This window comes from Acomys russatus, chromosome 11 (assembly GCF_903995435.1).
Source record: "Acomys russatus chromosome 11, mAcoRus1.1, whole genome shotgun sequence".
Classification (NCBI taxonomy): domain Eukaryota; kingdom Metazoa; phylum Chordata; class Mammalia; order Rodentia; family Muridae; genus Acomys; species Acomys russatus.
In genome coordinates this window covers 4,283,052-4,296,860 of record NC_067147.1, presented here as the reverse complement: position 1 = coordinate 4,296,860, position 13,809 = coordinate 4,283,052, and the positions used below count along the sequence as shown (strand labels likewise).

Genomic DNA, 13,809 nt, shown 5'->3' with positions numbered 1-13,809 from the left:
GTAGACCAAGCCACCCTGTGCCTCATGGGCGCTGGACTAAAGGCTTGCCGCTCCCACCTGGCTCCAGTAGTCATTCCTAACGCTTCAGGGTGGATAGGAGGTTGAGGTGAGGCATGAACAGACAGACTAGTTACTTATTTGTGAGTGTATATTTCTTAGTGGGAAAGATACAGAGTAACTTTATACACAAGTTTGCATGTAGCAAAGAATAGAGAACTTTTCAAGCTAGTAAATGTTCTTTGCTATTTCAAACTACAAATGCCAGATTGACAGCCATTTGGGATTTTCTAGTGAGTGCCGGGAAAGGTGATTGATTGTACTGTGGTGATACATGTAGCCATAGCTGTCCACAGTCAGAAATTTCCACTGCTCTAGTCCCTAAAACAAATGTTTTAATGAAACAGTCCAAACATGCATTCATCCGATACTCAAGTGTTTACAGTCTCCACTTCTGCAAGAGCAGAGAACCCTGTGTTGACCGTGAGAACACTGCAGTTCACTGGCGGCAGCGAACAGTCACGCCCGAGAAGAGTGTTGTATGGCGTCAGGCGCAGGTGTGCAGTTGCTCCTGCTGTGTGTCCAGAGCCCAGGCCGTAGGGTGTCCTAATGATGCCAGAAGCACCTTGGAGCCCAGTGTTGGGTTTCAAATTAGCTTTTCTCTTTGCACATTCAGAAACCTTTCTCGTTGCCCAACTTTTTATGACTCCACATTCAACTTATGTTCCCTTTGTGGGCCTGAACCCACAGTTTAAGAAGCTGCGTTTTGAGACAATTTCTAAATGACAGAACAAGTCTGTAGAGCGCAGGTGACTAGACCCTTTGTATTACTGGGTGTAATAATTTTCCGAAGCGATCTAATTACAAGGACTGGGCAGTACTCAGTGTTCATAATAATTTCCCTGGGCCATTAGGAAAAGCAATTTTATGGCACTCCAGAATTCAAGGCTTAGAAAGTGTCTCGTCCAGATTGGCTTCCCTAAGAAAACATGATACATAATGCATTTACTTTTTGTTCTTTGCTAATGTAAGATGAGGACTTACTGATTGGAGAGGGGCGTGTCACAAGGCATCCATCCCATTGCCGGTTTTTGCTTTTCACTCTTTTTTTTTTTTTTTAATAATTTTAAAGATATATTTATTTATTTATTCATTTATTATTTATACAATATTCTGCCCATATGTACACCTGCATGCCAGAAGGGGGAACAAGATCTCATTATAGATGGTTGTAAGCCACCATGTGGTTGCTGGGATCTGAACTCAGGACCTTTGGAAGAACAGCTTGTGCTCTTAACCTCTGAGCCATCTCTCCAGCCCTTGCTTTTCACTCTTTATCGTCGGTGTGCATAGTGTTATATCAGATAAGTAGCTTCTCCCTAAGGAAAGCGTGATTCAATGTTGAGATTTTTAACCTTAAACTCTTGAGAGTAATATTCTTTGCTTTATTAAGACACATGTTGTGACTGGTCCTGTAATGCAGACTCTTGTGCTTCCGTTGTCTACCTGCTCATCCTGGGAGATGGAGAAGCAGCGAGCAAGTGTTGACGGAGTAAGAAGGAGGAGGATGCAAGGTGTGAGCTTGCCTGTCAGCCACACGCTGGAGGCCAGCGGATGCCAGGGCTCCTGCTACCTTGTTCCTAGTCTCCTGCAGAGGGGCATTTACAACATGCAGCTATTTTCTCAACTGTTTCTCCTAAGCTGGCAACCTGCTTCCATACCCTAGATGGCTCATGGAGTGCTGTGTGGCTGCCATATACCCTGTCCCTGCTGGAGAGTATTTCCTGGAAAAGTCTACTCATAAGTGAAGATTGTGGTTTGAGGTTGACAGTGCAGAAACAGTTAAACTGGTCTCTATGCCTTTGGGATGGATTGGTAGATGGGTGGGGGTCATCCTCTCTGCCTTTGGGATGGATGGGTGGATGGACGGTGGTCATCCTCTCTGCCTTTGGGATGGATGGGTGGATGGGTGGTGGTCATCCTCTTAGCCTTTGGGATGGGTGGGTGGATGGTGGTGGTCATCCTCTCAGCCTTTGGGATGGGTGGGTGGATGGTGGTGGTCATCCTCTCTGCCTTTGGGATGGGTAGATGGATGATGGTCATCCTTTCTGCCTTTGGAATGGGTGGATGTATGGTGGCCATCCTCTCAGCCTTTGGGATGGGTGGGTGGATGGATGGTGGTCATCCTCTCAGCCTTTGGGATGTATGGGCGGGTGGCTAGTGGTCATCCTCTCAGCCTTTGGGATGTATGGATGGGTGGATGGTGGTCATCCTCTCAGCCTTTAGGATGGGTAGATGGATGGTGGTCATCCTCTCTGCCTTTAGGGGGGTGGGTGGGGTCATTAGACTGCCTACTGCTGAACTCGTGCTGTTCAACATAGAATCATGCATGCTTCATAGGCACTTTAGAAAGGGAACTCAGCAAGGAGGGCCTTGGAATTTTCACACTGACCTCTTGGTGGTCTAGAGGAGACAAGACACTGTGGTGGTGTGACTCTCCTTTCTCATATGTCTGTGTGTAAGGGATGGGTGAGTTACTTTAAAAAATATTTTTTGAGATTACATTAACATTTCTTCCTACCGTTTTCCTCCCTCCAAACCCTCGCATATACCCCCCCTTTCAAGTTCATGGCTTTTGTTTTTATTAGTTGCTGATATATATATCAGGTGATATACATTTTTTCTAAATATAACTGTACAGACGATGCTACTTGTATGTACATTTTCAGGGCTGACCGTTGGGTGTTGAGTAACCATTGCTGTGCTCTTTACTGGGAAGGACTGTTTGTCCCACTCTCAGTAGTATTCAAAAGAAGTCGTTCTCCAAGTTAGGGTGCATGAGAAGCCACCAGACTCTGCTTTAGGATGTCATGGATCTTGTTTTGTGCTCGTTAGTACTCACGTTGGGTCTGAGGTAGAAGCATACACATTCTGTGGGAACAGGGACAACATTTCTGTGTTTTTTTTATTGAGCATGAAGCTTAACATCTCTACCTTAGGTAGATTTTTTTTCTTCTTTTAAAAAGGGGTTGTGTATATGTGCATGGGCACATGTGCGCACATGCACGCATACATGTACTTGCATGCATGCATTCATGCCACCTGTGCACAGGTGCCTGCCATGGCTGGCAGAGCATGTTGTATCCCCTGGAGCTGGAACTCCAGGCGGTGGAGCGTTCTGGAACAGGTGCTGGGAATCAGACTCAGTTTCTCTGGAAGGGCAGTGCACACTCTTGACCAGCACTGAGCCACCTTGTTAGACCCTTCCATTAAACTTTATTTAAATAAAATTGTCTGTATATGTGTGTGCATGCTCATATTTACGTGTGAATGTGGGTGCATTTGTCTTGGGTGTTGTTGACTCGTCTGTTACCGTGAGACACGGGTTCTCTTGTCGATTGCTGTTGTGTGAGCTAGGCTAGCTGACCCACGAACTTCCATGGCTTCTCCTGGCACTGCCCTCCTCTCCATGGGAATACTAGGATTGCAGACTCACTCCATCTAGCCTTATGTGAGGACTGGGCATGCAGACAGAGTTCTCTATGCTTGTATTCCAAGTGCTCTTAGACACCGGCTCACCTGTCAACCCCCAGTGCGCATCTTAAATCCAAATTCACTTTTCCAAACCAAGAAAACATCACAGAAATGTCTAGGAACAAAGGTCTGTGAAACAGCTTACAGTTGAATGTGATTGACTCAGCCAGAACCCACCCCTGCCCCCCTCCACGATGAAGAAGTCTCTTCCGGACTTTGTGGGAGAGCTTCTCTCTCTCTTGGTTGGTGCTGAGTGACAAACCGTTCCTGCCCACTTGTCTGCAGAGAGGCTGTGCGGTTTGTGACAGGATTTCCATCCTAGGTAAACCATTGTGCTCTCCCGTTTTCTGCTGGCCAGTGGCCACCTGCATGCCTGCATGTCCGAATGTATGCCTGCGTACATGCCTGTGTGTATGCCTGTACCTCTGTACACCTGTATGCCTGTTTGGGGATGTGGGAACGATTGTATGCAGCTCCAATTCTGAGGGACCAGTGTCCTCCCGTTTGATTGACTGTCTTCAGGTGATTATTGCCTAAAAACTACCCTTTATAGAGTACAACTAGTGCTTCTCTTATAGGGTAAATACAGTACTTCTCCACAGTGTGTGTGTGTGTGCGCGCACGCGCATGCACACACACACACGTATGTACATGAGCACATGCAAACATTTTACCATCTCCCTGAGACATGTTGTGCAGTTTTGGATTAAACTTGGTAGACTTACTTGAGAGGAAGCATTCTGTTCTTCAATATTTATTAAAAGAAAATGGATAATAAGATAATTATGGAATAAACAAAAGCTCATTACCAGGTTCAGAGACTCGTGGGCCCTCCTCAAACCTTATGTTCACTAAGGGTGTTCTTTGCTCTAAGAGGCCCAGGCCAGGGAATGACAATATGTGTTCCTTGTTGGTTATTATGTTGCCATATTTGGTTATAAATCACTACCAATACCTATAGAATAATATATGGTTGAAATTTCTATTTAATTTGATTAGTGAAGATGTGTCTGCCTTACAGTACACACCTGGTCAGGGGAGTAGGTCTAAGCGTCAACCTGAGCTGGTCAGTGTAATCATCTCTAAGGTTTAATTTTCCTGATTTATGAAATGAGGTCACTGATACTTGTGTGCTGTGAGGAGTACAGGAGTTTGCGGGGGCACACCTGTTCACCAGGTGTCCTCAGAGCAAGGCTGTGCTGGTTTCTGTGCTCTGCTGTTCCAGGACCACAGGGCTGTGGGCCGTCTGCTGTTGAGGTTAAAAAATGATTTGTTTTTCCCAAGTTAAGCATCTGCTTACTTAGTTTCATAAAGCAAATAAAAACCTTCTCCACTATTGCATCTATTTTTAGGTTGGAAGATGCCGAAAGACACAAAAGCTTTAAAGAGGGGCGGGCTTTAGAGTGAGGGACCTGTGAGCAGAAACAGTGCTGCAGTGCGCCAGCCATCAGGCGTGTATCGACGCAGCATTTGGTGATGGAGCTGGGCGTGTGTAAGCCTAGAGCTTGGGAGACTGAGGAGGACTTTGAGGTTATGCTTGGGTCTCAGAAAACCCAAAGCCTTGGAGAAGGTCGCACGCGACAGCGTTGGGACCGACCCTGAGGGCTGGAGTTGTAAGCTCTGTCTTTAGCTTCCTGGGTTCCTTCGCATATCTGCCAAGTTCCTGTTAGTGTGGAAGAGGCCTGGAGGAGTTCCTGGGAGTGCACACAGCGAGTCCCCGGGTGTCTGAAAAAGGTGTGAGTGCTCTAGGCAAAGACTGCGCAACATGGTCAGTTCCCTAGTGCTTGATGCTCGAAGGTGATTGGGGAAACAGAGCCATTGCATCTCTCCTCACTGGGAGTTAAAAGGGACGTTATTTCCTCTTGTCTTTTCTGTGGGCCAGAGGTAGACTTCACTAAAGGCAGAGACAGGCTGCCACACTACCCTGAGTCTTAATGTATAGTGTGATTTTTCTTGGAACATGTGTGATGTATTGCACATTTGCTAGTGCAAGGTGGCAATTTTGACTTGGTCAGACAGAAACAGAGAGTTGAAAAATAGGCCATTTCCCTTAGCTTATACCTCTACCAAACCTAGGTGGGGTTGTTTTTTCCCTTAAAAAAAGAAACAGTCATTTTCCTAAAATTAAAATAAAAAGAGCAGTGGCACCAATAGAGTATGTGTGACTTACTTAACCTTATTTGGAGTAAAGAAAGATGCCATGCTGTAAGTCTCTGCAGAACATGCTGACAGATGCATGGGTTTTCTAGATCTGTATTTGAAAGTGGCCTAACGCACACATCTGAAGAAGCCCTGCCCTCTCTCTGTTTTTCCTGAGCTAGTGCAGCCCAGCACACCTATCTTCTCAAACAGAAGAAAAGCCGGAACAACCCTGTGCTGTTTCCTCCCATCATTTTCCTTCTCGCCATGAGAAATTTGCCGTAGCGGTTTGGAAATAGCCACTGTAGAAAGGCCAGAAGGCTAAAGGACTGTGTGACATTGTGCCCTTACATGGCCATGTCAGAGGGTAAGGCTCCACTGTGGCCAAAGTGCACGCGTCTTGAGTTCAAGAAAAGCATGATTTGGCTTTGTGATTGCGCTGTCCTAGTCATGCGACTGTACAGTCCTAGCCATGGGAGCTCCTTGATGCTGTTACTGCTAGATGGGACAGACTCACATATTCTGGGGTTATATTTGGCCACTGCACAAATGTCACACACTGTTGCATCTTGATTATTGTATCCACAGTTCTATGAAGTATACCACTGCTGTGCCCAATCCTACATGGAGCCCAAGACACAGCAGACTAAAGCTTGTTTCCAGTACTGCTGCTAAGTATGCTAGTTAGTTAATTAGATGTCAAGTAGTTACTAGCTGTCGAGTCGTGCTGTTTTCAGGAACTGCCTTGTCCTTGTAAGTTGAGTTCCTGCACAGAATTCTGTGAGTAAATGGAGAGTTGTCCGTGGGTTTCATGTTATAAATTCACTCTTTCTGTCTTGAGATGAGAGACAGGATTTTGAAAAATGTGAGGATGCTCTTTCTGTCTTGCTTTGTTGCAGAAGGGGCATTAAAAAAAAAAAAAACCTGGGTTTTAAAATAGCTCGTGTTCAAGATAGCTAGATGGCTCCTAGTTACTGCCCTGAGACACACTAGCAAGGTATTGCTTCAGAGAGTAGGCCTACGACCACGCCCCTCCCAGTCAGTGTGAGAGGAGAAGATACCAGGGGTTTCCCCTTTTAAAATAGAGTAATACAGAACGAGCTACACAGTTTTAGCTCCCCGATGAGAGATTACAGTTCTAACGAAGTTGTCTTGCCTGCCCAGAATCTTTTTTTACATTTCCCTTACTCTGGGTCGTAGTGTCCGTACTTCTGACATTGAGTCTTGAGGCTGTAGGAAGGTTTTCATAAATTGTAATGAAATCAAATAGTAGCTATTGGGAGCCCACTAGGAAAAGGCAATTACCCACTTATGGCATAATGTAAATATCTTTTTAGGGGGGCATTTAAGAAATATTGGTGAACCTGACAAGTGCATTACTTAAGTTGAAGGAGGAATGGAGAGATGACTTCCTGGTCACCAGCACCGCCATAGTGGTTCAGAACCCTGTAACTCCAGTTCCGGGGGGATCCAGTGGCCTATTCTGCCTCCGTAGGCTCCTGCACGCATGTACTGTACATACACAAACGCAGAGGCACACATCTATACACACACATTTGACACAAAGGTCATTTGGGTGCCTTGGCAGTAATGACCCTGTGAGAGAAAAAGTTGCTATTTTATCTGTAACCATTTGCTATGCCGTCTTGTTTTCACAAGTCTGTAGTTCTATTGGTAAGCACAGTTACTCTATCAATAACAGAAGAACCATAGGGAGACCCCGTGTTAGAAACTGCAGCACCCCACCTGAGGGACTGTCGTGAATGTGGGCGCTAACCAATCTTCCTTTTCTGTTTCTTCAGGGTCGACATGTTAAAACAGGTCAGCTGGCGGCCATCAAGGTTATGGATGTCACCGAGGTAAGGTTGGCTCACACATGCTTATGAAGAGGTTGTAACTTTAATGGTACCCCTGCACTACCTAGTTAGTACAAGAGCCTTAGAAGCACATAGCTCTCCCACAGCATTTGGCCTGGTGACTTGTTGCAGATGGTCCCAAATAACTGAATTGGAAGCATTTGCTTAATTTTTTTTTTTTTTTAAAAACAACCAACCCAAAATACCTTCCCTTTATTTGAGCGATGTCGTCTTTGGCCACAAAATGGACTGTAACTGGAAACATCTTCAGTACTAGAAGACAAGAGATTGGAGGAGGAGTCATGGAGGGCACGTGGCTAGAGACCGAAGGGAAAGCTTTCCTTAGGGTGTTAGGCCTAACCTGGGCTGTTAGTTTTTATTTTTTCATATTGGGAGAAGAAAACATCCAGCCAAGTTCCCAGAGGTTGGAAGACAGAAACATCTGTTAGAATGCTGAGTAGATTGCTGGCAAAAGGTAGCTCTTTAAATAGTCAGTGAGGGGAAAGAACTGAGCTTAAAAAAAAAAAAAGCAAGTGCACACACTCATGTGCACACTCGGGGTATGCCTGTGTGGGCACACCTTTAGTAGGCCATAAAGAGCTGGATCTACTTCGTTTTGAGCTGTAATGTTTTATTTCCTGCACTTACTGCCTTTAGTCAGTGTTGAATGAGAGTCAGCAGGCACAGACTTTTAGGAAGAGCTCAGCAGCAGTCTTAGGCGTTTGCAATGCCTTCACATCAAACCCTAACCTGCTGAATCTTGACAGAAATATTTGAAGATGTGGCATTTTATGAGGTGGCTGCCATGGCTTCTGTCAGAGAGGCTAGCTACAGACTGTTAAGAGCAAAGTGTGTTTGGTTGAATACCCAAAAGATTAGCCATGGATGGTTCGTTTGTATGTAGGATCATATCTTGGCATAAAGCTCAGTGGAAAACTAGATGCTTTTCAGCTAAACAGTCCCACTCATTTATTTATTTGTTTGTTTTTACGTTTTTCGAGACAGGTTTCTTTGTGTATCTCTGGCTATACTGGAACTTACTTTGTAGACCAGGCTGGCCTTGAACTCAAGAGGTCTTCCTGTCTCTGCCTCCTGAGTGCTGGGATTAGATGCCTGTACCACCACTGCCTGCCTCAGCTGAACATTTTTAAAGAGCAATGAAAAAGTAGCACATTCTAATTTATTATAATTTAATATAGTAGGTATTTATAACGTGCTCTCAGACTGGGCCAGGCAGTGGCACCTTCTCGATGAAGTCCACATTTCTTCCCCAGTGAGTCTTGTTGCTGTTTTGGGAGATGGTATCACCAGAGCCCAGAGATTTTACAACATGTAAAACATATAAACATACTTGCTGACTGGTTTATTGTTAGAATTGTGGATACCACTCTAAATGTAGGCCTTGGTCCCAGACAGGGGCGCATCCTTTAATCCTGGCGCTCAGGAAGCAGAGGCAGGCAGGTCTCTGAGTTTGAGGTCAATGTATGTAGTATCCTCCAAGGACAGCAAGGCCTATATAAGGAGACACCCCCCCCCCCTCTCTCTCACACACACACACACACACACACACACACACACACACACACACACACCGCACCCTATAAGCTCAGAGGTTGGGTTCTTTCAGTGCCATATTTCCTGAGCAGCCTCAGATGGGCTTCAAGTCTGAGATCTCCTTCTCTAAGGCCGAGTCTGCTTATAAATGTGCAGCGCAGTCACCAGAGACAGCCTGTGAGGAAGAAGCCCAGAAGCCACTGTGTACCTTTCACATTTCTTTTTCACTCACGCCTCATGAGAGCAGCTTTAAAGTACACGCACACTTACACCCGTACTACATGGTTTTGTGTGGCTATTGTTAGCTTCTCTGTTGGGGGTTAATGAGGCCCTTGTGTGTTCTAGCTAGGTAAGTGCTGTACCACTGACCTCACACCAAGTGTACACTTGCCTGAAAAGAAGGCAGCAATGGGCAGACGCACGGCATAAGTATTTTTAGGGCTGTGTTAGCAATAATGAACACACGCTCATGTATTCCAGTGAAGTGAAAACCAGACGCTAAGCCTTGAAAAGAATCAACCTTCGGTCACCCGCTGAGTATATTAGCTCCTCAGTAATGTTTCTTACATGTTCCTTTCTTGTAATGACCTCTTCTGTAGCCTGGGGCTTAGACCATGTACAGCGGATGGCATGGAAAGCGTGTCCTTGCCTGCCCTGAACCCCAAGGGCTTCTGGGCTTTGCACCTGAACTTATAGGCCTTATCCTGGCTGGGGCCTGGGTGGCAGATAGGAAAGGTTGTGCTGCTGATGCTGCAGATTTCAGCTCCAGCGAGGGTGGGGGGTGGGGTGGGGAGGTGGGGAGCTTTCGTTGGAGGAGTTCTCTTGATAAGAGTAAGGTTCTGTCTGCTTTCCACTCTAGTTTATCTCAGGAACAAACCTGCACAAGTTAATTCCTGGGAACATCACAGACCTGAGACTATTAGCAGGCTCAGAGGGCAGGGACAGCGTGGGTGGAAAGACCAAGGCATGGCTTTCTCGTTGGCAGCCCTGAACTAATCCAGCTGCAGCTAGCTACAATGAGTGGGAAAATGTGGGCCTACCTTACCCAGTGTACTTGGGTATGTGAAGAACTTGGCCACAACCTACCATGAGTTCATGTTCTCTGCGCTGCTTTGACGTAGGACTCCGGAGGAAGTGAAGGGGCTGGTAAGGGAGGTGCTTCTTTACAGATCTCTTAAGAACTGAGTGTGGAAGGCCTCTTCTGACGGAAGCTGTCTTTTATTTGGTGGGTTTGGAGAAGGATTAAAGAGCACGTTACAGGTTTTTTAAACTACCTGATAGTAGCACAGTAAGTAGATCTTTAGTGTGTGTGTGTGTGTGTTTTCTCTGTTGTACAATAGTTTTAGATTGAGAGGGATTTTTTGGAAAGTGTGTAGAGATGTCCCATGCAGCTGTCACTCAGTTTCCTGAGATGGCTATGGCAGTGTCCTGCAGAGCATAGCCTCATGGCTAAAGCAGGTACCAGAAGCCAGGAAGGCAGCTGAGTGCTCGTATCAGGTAAAGCCCTCCCTGGGACTTCAGGCTTGAATCTACTGGGTAGGCTAGACAGCTACCCCATGTCTGCTGCATCCCTTCGTACCAAGGCAGGCCATTGGGAACCAGCTGAGCACATGCCCACCTGGTATTGTAGTGTTTGGAAGAGCACTTGCTATTTTATCCAGGGCTTATTTACCATAGAGCTCTTATCCCCGGCCCTGGTAGTTTAAGTTCTTAACAGTCTCATTTTATTTTGTGTCTTGTGTTTACACAAGGGCTGTGTAGATTTGAGTGACCATTTGCTTTTGGTTAATAGTCTATAAAGTTTTGTTACTTAAAGGTGAATTAGTTAGGTCAGTGATTGTTAACTTGGGGTTCACAAATTGTGCAAAGTTTGTCTTTAGCCCCGATTTCTGGTATAAACATATGGCCCTCTCCACCCCGACAGGGCTTCTCTGTGTAGCTCTGTCCTGGAACTCACACTGTAGACCAGGCTAGCCTCAAATTCGCCAAGATCCTCCTGCCTCTGCCTCCCCGAGTGCTGGGGTTAAAGGCGTGATCTACCACCGTCCATAGAAACATCCATTCTCTCACAGAAAGAGAGAACAGTGTGTATCAGTTAGTTTGATTAGACAGTTGCTAAGATTTTGTCTGTGTGCTGTTGAAAATACTTAGCAGTCATACTTTTTTGTCAAAGTATTAATGCCTCTGTGTGTGTGTGTGAGGGAGGGAGGGGAGGAGGAGGAGGAGGGAGAGAGAGAGAGAGAGAGAGAGAGAGAGAGAGAGAGAGAGAGAGAGAGAGAGAGAGAGAGAGAGAGAGAGAGTGAGTTCTGAGATGAGAGCTTGCTATATTGTCTGTGTTGGTCTCAAGTTCTTGGTTGCAGCAATCCTTCTGCCTCAGTCTTCTGAGTAGCTGGTATTATAATAATACACAACGGCACCTGGTGTGTTGAAAAGTGACTAAATTGGTAATGACTGCACTTTTTGTTTTGAAGTAGTAATAACAACAAAAAATTGTTTTATGTAGTAATAGAATGTGTTTCAGGTGGTGGGTTAACTGATTTTAACTTAGGAATTGGCAATCAATAAAATATCTTTGTTAATAAGTCACTGTCTTAGTGATAGATGTCAGCCTAGGGAGGAGACGTTTATTGTGACTCACACTTCTTACCACAGCCCATGGCGTAGAAACAAAACAGCTTCCAGTGGCTAGTCACACATGTCTGAAGAGAGGACACAGGAACCATGCAGTCTTGTGTTCACTCACTTTCTCCTCTGTGTAATTCAGAACTCCAGCACAGAGAATGGTGCTGCCCACAGTGGGGAGGACTCAGCGCAGGGAATGGTGCTGCCCACAGTGGGCAGGACCCAGCACAGGGAATGGTGCTGCCCACAGTGGGGAGGACCCAGCACAGGGAATGGTGCTGCCCACAGTGGGCACAACCCAGCACAAGGCTCACCCCATTTACCTACTTTCTCCCACAAGGCTCTGCCTACTAAAGGCTCGCAATCTTCTCAAATAGCGCCCATACACTGGGGCCACGATTTCAAACACATGAGCCTATGAGAGACATTTCACGAGTGCAAGTGTTGGCATTATAATTATTTGTATACAAGTAATTGGCCTCTGTGGCCAAGAAAATTAATCTTCTTTCATATCCTTCTTTCCTAGTTGTAGATATTGTAATGAATTAGAAATGTAGCAACCATAATAACATGATACATCCTTTATACCTTCATGCTTAGATTTCATGTCCAAGAAAAGAAAGCATTAGTGGTTTGAAAGAGTGAGCATGCCTGTAGTCCCAACATCTTAGAGGCAAGGGGATTGCCCCAAGTCGAGTAGGCTGGACTTTGTTTAGAAGACAAAGACTGTCATGGGACTAATGAAACCGCTTAGTCTTTCACCTGTAGATAGACACTGAAGCCCATAAGCATGTTCCAAGTTGAATTCACATTGTGAGCCTCATAGAAGCTGGCTTCATTAGTTTGTGGTCGTGTCCTAGCTTTTTCCTGGAGGCAGTCATTCTTACAAGATTCCTTAGAATAGTGCTCGAGATTAAAAAGATGAAGCTCAGGTCTGCAGCTCAGAATGAGATGTAGCCCTGCTTTCTAGGCTCTTTACCAGGGCTAAAGCACCGAGTTTAGTGCATTTTACTGGATAAGCTGTGTTTCTTTGCTTCTTTGTTTTCTTTAATTATATTAAAATACCATTTAAAAAATTATTTTATCTTTGTATATTATATGTATGGCTGTTTTTCCTGCGTACAATGTCTGTGCACCACAGTCATGGCCAATGACTGCCAGAAGAGAGCCTTGGATCCCTGGAGTTCCAGGTGGTGGTAAACTGCCCCATGGGTACTGGGAATTGAACCCAGCTGCTCTGAAAAAGCAACCAATGCCCATAACTACTGAGCCTCTAAAACACCGTTTTGCTGAAGATGTTTTTAAGGCGCCACATGGTGCTCTTAGTGTGTATTTGGTTCTGTGGTGAATTAGAATGGTTAATTATGCTGCAGAAACATTTATTCTTCATTAAAAGCAAAAGCACCATGCTGTGACAGGGTGTGCCTTGAAATCGTTAGTGCTTCACATTCAGCTTGGATGTTGACACATTTTAGTTCAACTTTATTTTATTTTTCCAAGTAAATACAAATTACTTAACATATTTTGTAGAACTAAAATTGTGTTTTTAAATCTATCTTTTCATTTTCCTGTTCTCCTTACAATGTTATATTAGAACATGAGGCTACAAAAGCAAGGTCAGCAGGTGGGGAGATTCGCCAGTGAGTCTAAGGGAGGCTAGGCGGAGACCTCCCCTAGCCATGGCCTGAGGAGCCGCGCAGGCCAGACACACGTACTTCTTCCAAGAACAAGGGGATTTTCAGCTACCAGCGAAGCTTCCTAGAGATCAGGCCCTGAGTTTTAGTTTGAGGCTGATAGTACAAGCAGCCTCTATTTAGTCCAGTTCTGCAGCAACAATTCCACACCGTGTTCTTCGGTCTGAGCCACCCTCCACACTGCTGGCTCCTCTCCCACTGCTGGCCCCTCCCTTCTCACTGCTGGCCCCTCCCTCTGCACTGGTCGCCCCTCCCTCTGCACTGCTGGCCCCTCCCTCTGCATTGCTGGCCCCTCCCTTCTCACTGCTGGCCCCTCCCTCTGCATTGCTGGCTCCTCCCTCTGCACTGCTGGCCCCTCCCTCCTCTGGGGGAGGCTGGGTAGCTTTTCCACTGACCCTGTGAGCTGCCAGCTT

At 45.7% G+C, this 13,809-nt stretch overlaps 1 protein-coding gene across 28 annotated transcripts in view; it reads left to right on the top strand.

The window, feature by feature from the left end:
* Positions 1 to 13,809, top strand: part of Map4k4 (mitogen-activated protein kinase kinase kinase kinase 4) — a 144,624-nt gene that overhangs the window by 56,965 nt on the left and 73,850 nt on the right. For all 28 annotated transcript variants that reach the window (XM_051152725.1, XM_051152716.1, XM_051152718.1 and 25 more), the window contains exon 3: positions 7,473 to 7,529. In XM_051152725.1, the coding sequence (XP_051008682.1) occupies positions 7,473 to 7,529 (57 nt within the window). The remainder of the gene's footprint in view (positions 1 to 7,472; positions 7,530 to 13,809) is intronic.